Raw genomic sequence first — 5404 nt, 5'->3', positions numbered from 1 at the left:
AAATGGCGAAAAGCAAAAATACTGACATTATTGCGCCACAATGGAGTACCACTAGCAGTGAAAACTACTTGCAATGAGTTCCAAGTTCCAGTGGAGGGCGTTAAGCTCCAAAGTAACCCACAGAGGACCGCCTTGTGAGTTGACACTTTTAGTGTCTGGTTATTCATATTGAGGACGCACTTTACCGAATCAAGACTAGTTTAGAGAACGCAGCCATGAATAAAATGAGTACCAACATAAAATTGAGCAGCATGGGACTAGGAACCATTTTGTAGCTTACTTGTAACGCTATTGTTATCGAATTGGTAAATTCACTACGTCACGTACCGAAATTGAGACCAGATATGATCTACATAATAGGATCCCTGCTGTCGCCACAGAACTCTAAACTTGCTAAACCCCCCCCCAAAAAAAAACACCACTCGTGTAGCCTCCACATCACTTCCTGTGCTGTTGAACTGATTTAATGCACATTAGTACATTTGAATTGAATTGGTCTGATATCTGATAGTGTCCTTGTATTGCAGCAGTGTTGATGCGTATTCTCATACACGATACACAATCTTAATCAAGAATTAATTAGATTTTGTTCAATAATGTGCACGTTACTGTCCATTTCCTGTTTCCTACACGGACACAGTTCAGCGTGACGCTAACGTCGCGACCAGGAAGAAGGAACTGAAATTTTTTAGGTTTTAGGTTCTCAAGAAGATTCACAAGACGTATGGAATCGTTGTCTGCTTGTTGGATTTGTTTGTTGGTTTCCTCCGCTTTATCGTGACATTGTGGTAACATTTTATTTTGTTATACAAAATATAACTAGCTTTACCTGTTTGGCTAACGTTCACGAAGTTAATTGCCAAACAACCAGCTGTAGCTAGCTCTAAAAATGCAGCTACCAAGTGCTTATATTTTTATTGCGGTTTGCATCTTATGGATTCTTTCCCTCTCATCCGCGACGGACACCGTTACCAAATCGCCAACTACGGCTGTCCCTAAAGAGCTGAAACTTGTTAAACTTGTTAACAATACGAATAACGTCTCTCATAATGTTACAAATGGTTACATTCACCGTAATCATTTCCTGAACATGGACAGTTCGACGATACAAAGAGCCCTATATGTCCTCATTGGGATCACGATCATTGGAGTGTTTTACTTCCTTATAAGAGCAGTCCGGTGAGTTACAGTTTTACTCGTTGTTTTCGCTGTGTACGTTGTCGTTACATGTGATGTGATGTGTGTGTGTGTGTGTGTGTGTGTGTGTGTGTGTGTGTGTGTGTGTGTGTGTGTGTGTGTGTGTGTGTGTGTGTGTGACAGTGCTTTGCTAAACCTAGCTAGCGGTTGTACATTGACTATTTGTTCATTTATATGACTTTAAGCTTGAAGAAGACGTCGTCTTATCGAAAAAAGTATGGACTACTGTCCAATCAAGACACCAACATGGAGATGGGGAATCTTGAGAGCGACGAGGAGGACATGACAGTTTACGAAGCGAAGGCGCTGAGAAGGTGATGGACATTGAAGCGATGACATTTATTAACCGTCTACTCTAGCACGCATATTCCTCCCACCTACCTGCCTCGAGCCCGCACCCCCTAACCCAACACTTTCACTCATTACATTGAGTTTGCTTCCTGTAACTTCTCTTGTCAATACACCTGGTTGGCCACACAACTTCGTTCTTATCCCTTATGCAAGTAAAAATGAAAAGTATTTTATGGATCAAGCATAGTTCCATTCCATTTTATTTTTTTTGTAAAATATGGCCTCACGTTGCTTTTTGATGAGCATGCAGTGCGGTTGGAAAGTTGCTTTTCATACCACGTGGTTCGCGGATTCTTGTCTCAGCATCCGGGAACTGCAAATCCCTTTCACTTCGCCATTTCACAACTCTTATCTCCATTTCAATGGTCCACTACGGATAGTTGCTTATACTTCCAGACATATTAATGCAGTCTCTCTTTGTTGGCCTGAGGAGTCCCATGTGTTGCTTTTGGCTAAAATGCCTTTTCTTTTCTGTTTATCAGATGAGTCCAGGATATCTGGCCAAGAGAGCAGAGAAGATTGGAAAAGAATAAAAGCATTCCCCAAGTGTTTTTTCCCCCCACCACTATAATATTATTTTCCTCCATATCGGTGAAGAGCAGTGGACTGGATTTTCAAATTTGTTCAAATTATTTTTCTGTTATCATTTTTAACATAAATGTATGCATAGACAAAGGGTAGGTGTGCAATGGTTTGCGGTGAGTAAATAGACAATCTTTTTGGTTTTTATTTAATCATCTATGTTGGGGGGTAACAGAGTGCAGTACGTGGGTGGAATATGTCAGGCACATTTTAATGCCAAAACTGCCAGTTTCTCCAAAGTTCTGTGGACACTGTGCTTATCAGATCGCCGCAAACAGCACGTTTTTCTGTTTGTTTGTTTTTTTTTTCCATTATCGCAAGCCATGGACATGAGGGGATTTGTTTTTATTTTATTTCTGTCGCTAAATGTAATTGTCTTTATTCGTGTTACTTGGATTGACCACCTATTGTGACCTTTTTAGTCACAGGTAAAAAGTGATTCCATTCAAGACTTCTTTTTTACCTTTACACTTTACTCTACTGAAAATCAGTCCTCGGTGGTCAAACTTCACTATGAACGTCTCGCGTTCAGACTGGGCAGATTAGACCAGAGCGATCGATTACCTTTGGGGAATTTCTCACCGAGATCCTTCCAATATGCCAATACAGTGCGAGGCAGCCATTCTCGCCTGACTGGTTCATCCAGTGGGATTGTCGTCCGCTGCTTAATAGCCCTAGCCACATCATCTGGTTATTACCACAGAAGGAGGGAGTTGCTCACAGTAGCCTTCGTTCAAAAATCCATAGACAATCTCCGAGGTGATAAAGAGCCCGATCCTAGAGCTCCATTATCTCTGAATCGATTAATTATTAACCATTATCTCCGAAGCTGGATTTTTTTAGAGGTCATATTGCTCATCATTGAGATAAGTGTTGGCAGAGGAGATGTTTGATTGGCTATCCCTCCTCCCTGTTCTGACTTGCGGGCCTTGCAACGTGATGTTTTCCAGTTAAAGCGGACAACGTTGTACCGAGATGTGCATTTATGTAACGTTTGAATGTGGCTGTGCAATAATGTCATCAGCTTTTATTCTTTGCTTTCGATCTTCTGGCTTTGTGCCAGTACTGTGAGATTACTGCGTTCACGATTCCGTTTTCAGAGAACTAGACTAATGGCTGTTTGCCAAATGTTGAGTCTTTAAATTTAAGCACGTGTCTCCTCGAGTTTTGTAGTAGAGCTGGTGTTCATCCATTGTTTTGTCAAATGTTTAATTCGGCAATGGAAAGTGTTGGTTACATTACAATGGCAGTGGTTCTGCAGAACACATCAGAGACGGCGTTTACGATTTATTCATTTATTTGGTTTGGTTTCTATTTGCGCGTGTCGAACGTGTACGCAGACACGCGCAGGCCTGCTCAACATCGAACCCATTTTCAGAATTTAAACCGATCGTGCTCACTGTATTCAGCAAGCCAAAGAGTTCGTATCAAAGATTGCATGTTGAGAATGTATAAGAGTAAAAAAAATGCCTTGTTCGCTGCTTGGTTATTGTAAGGGTTCATATCATAATCTCTGTATGCTGTAAAAGTATATGCACTGTTTTTTTTCTTTGACCACATCAAATTCCACAGACAGGTATGCAGAACGAGGGAGGTAAATAAGGCCATTTGACGCAAGGCTTTACACTGTTGAACATTTGCTTAATTGTAATGAATTATGTGCCGTTTCTCAGGGGGTCACCTGTAATTGCGCGTAAGTGCGATTTTTCCTGCGCGGGAGTTAATGAAATGAGACGGGCGGCCAAGCGAGACGGGGCCCCTGCTGTAGGAACGGGCTGTTGGGTCGTCGAGCCAGAACCCGCTGAGGAATCTCACCTCACCTCTGCGCCGACTGATTTCATGGTAGTGAACATGGAACTGACATTTGGGATTTATGTCTTGTAGCCCCGATATTCTATTATCTTTGTACAGGACAGCAGAATTCTCAGCAGATTCCATAGTCTCTGATTTGGCGCTCCGGGTGCGTCACCCCCTCTTGCGAATTGTGAGGCTTCTCTGGCTTTTTGGCGGCTTAGCTTGTCCGCTTAAATGATACTGTGTATTTTATTATTTTTAATTTTTTTAATTTTTTTGTTGTTTGTCATTAATAATCTATATGTGGAGTCATAGACTTCTCAGTTTGTTGGGCCTGATATAAAATAAAAAAAAAAACATCGGGATGGGGGATGGAAAGTTATGGGTTGTAAAATCTGTTTTGAATACTTATCTGTCACGTGACAGAACGGGTGGACCCGGGAAGGCGCGTGAGTGGGATTCCATAGCCTGGACCAAATTTTGTGGGAAATATTCCATATTCCCTTCAACCGAAACGATGCGCTCTGGAATATGCTGTTTTCTTAATCAGAATTCCTGCGTTCAGACGAGTCGCGGAAGCTCCTGCCTTCGCTCCGGAGAACGCCAAGCGTTGCGGGTGGCAGCCTGCAATGATGTTATGCCAACTGTGTCTACTCAAGACTTAAAAAGTATGAATTTCTTGTGTGAAAAACTATTTTTAAACTGATGCTTTAAATGGCTTGTATCTCCTTCAAGCTGATTTTTGTAATCTCTTAAAGCTAATTTGTCTGTAAGGAGTTGAGAAATGTGCGCTTTTGGTTAAATTTCACAGATGTCTGAATTGGGTGTTTGATTGTGATGGAAAAACAAACGAGTTGCAACTTGGAAACAGTCGCCGATGAAGGGTTTTGCAGCTCACTGGAGTGTTTTGTTTGTTCAGAGTCGCATCAAACACTGCTACACGAGTACTATATTATTCTGTAATCCTTTTCCTTGCTGTTTCTACTTCTCAGTTCTGTTGGTATCTAAATTAATTCCCTGGATATTTTAAACAGGGTTTGCATAATTGGGGCCAAATACAGCAGTAGAGCGGGTGAAGAGGTTAAAGAATATGCAACTCTGGGAATTAATGAATTAATTTCCATTTTTGGTTTGAAATGAGAGGTAACTTTCGGTCACAGAGGGGAAGTGCCTCCCTTCTGCTAATGCAGCAGCCTTTGACTGCGGACAATCAAGCGCGTGTGTTGTACACTGCACTCTTTTTCCAATAAAATAATTACGAGTGATTTTCAATAGAATTTGTGTTTTGTCTTATTTGCTCAAGGGCATTTGGCAATGATGCTGGAGAATGAAACCGCTAGTGGACTTCACGTCAAGATTTAGATCAGAAGTGTGTTGTGTAATGACAGCGAGTTGCCGCCAGGTGGAGGCATAACCCTTCACAGCCTCAAGTCTTGGTTGCCGTTGAGTTGGCAATATTAGTCATATGCATATCCAATAA

At 41.6% G+C, this 5404-nt stretch overlaps 1 protein-coding gene across 2 annotated transcripts; it reads left to right on the top strand.

Moving 5' to 3' along the window:
* The first annotated feature begins 532 nt into the window (after nt 1–532).
* On the top strand, nt 533–5201 carry fam174c (family with sequence similarity 174 member C). 2 transcript variants are annotated; one of them, XR_009708540.1, is made up of 3 exons: nt 1168–1179; nt 1383–1511; nt 2031–5201. XR_009708540.1 is itself a non-coding variant. In XM_061238782.1 (2 exons), exons 1-2 carry the CDS (start codon nt 890–892, stop codon nt 1513–1515), a joined length of 423 nt encoding a protein of 140 aa, XP_061094766.1. In that variant the 5' UTR covers nt 533–889. The 2 variants fall into 2 exon arrangements, 1 of the variants encoding a protein (XP_061094766.1); XM_061238782.1 differs by lacking the exon at nt 2031–5201 and having other exon boundaries at nt 533–1179; nt 1383–1515.
* Nucleotides 5202–5404: the final 203 nt, after the last annotated feature.

Source organism: Conger conger, chromosome 4 (genome assembly GCF_963514075.1).
Source record: "Conger conger chromosome 4, fConCon1.1, whole genome shotgun sequence".
Taxonomy (NCBI): domain Eukaryota; kingdom Metazoa; phylum Chordata; class Actinopteri; order Anguilliformes; family Congridae; genus Conger; species Conger conger.
Note: the sequence above shows the minus strand (reverse complement) of the source record. Positions and strands in the feature narration are given on the sequence as shown.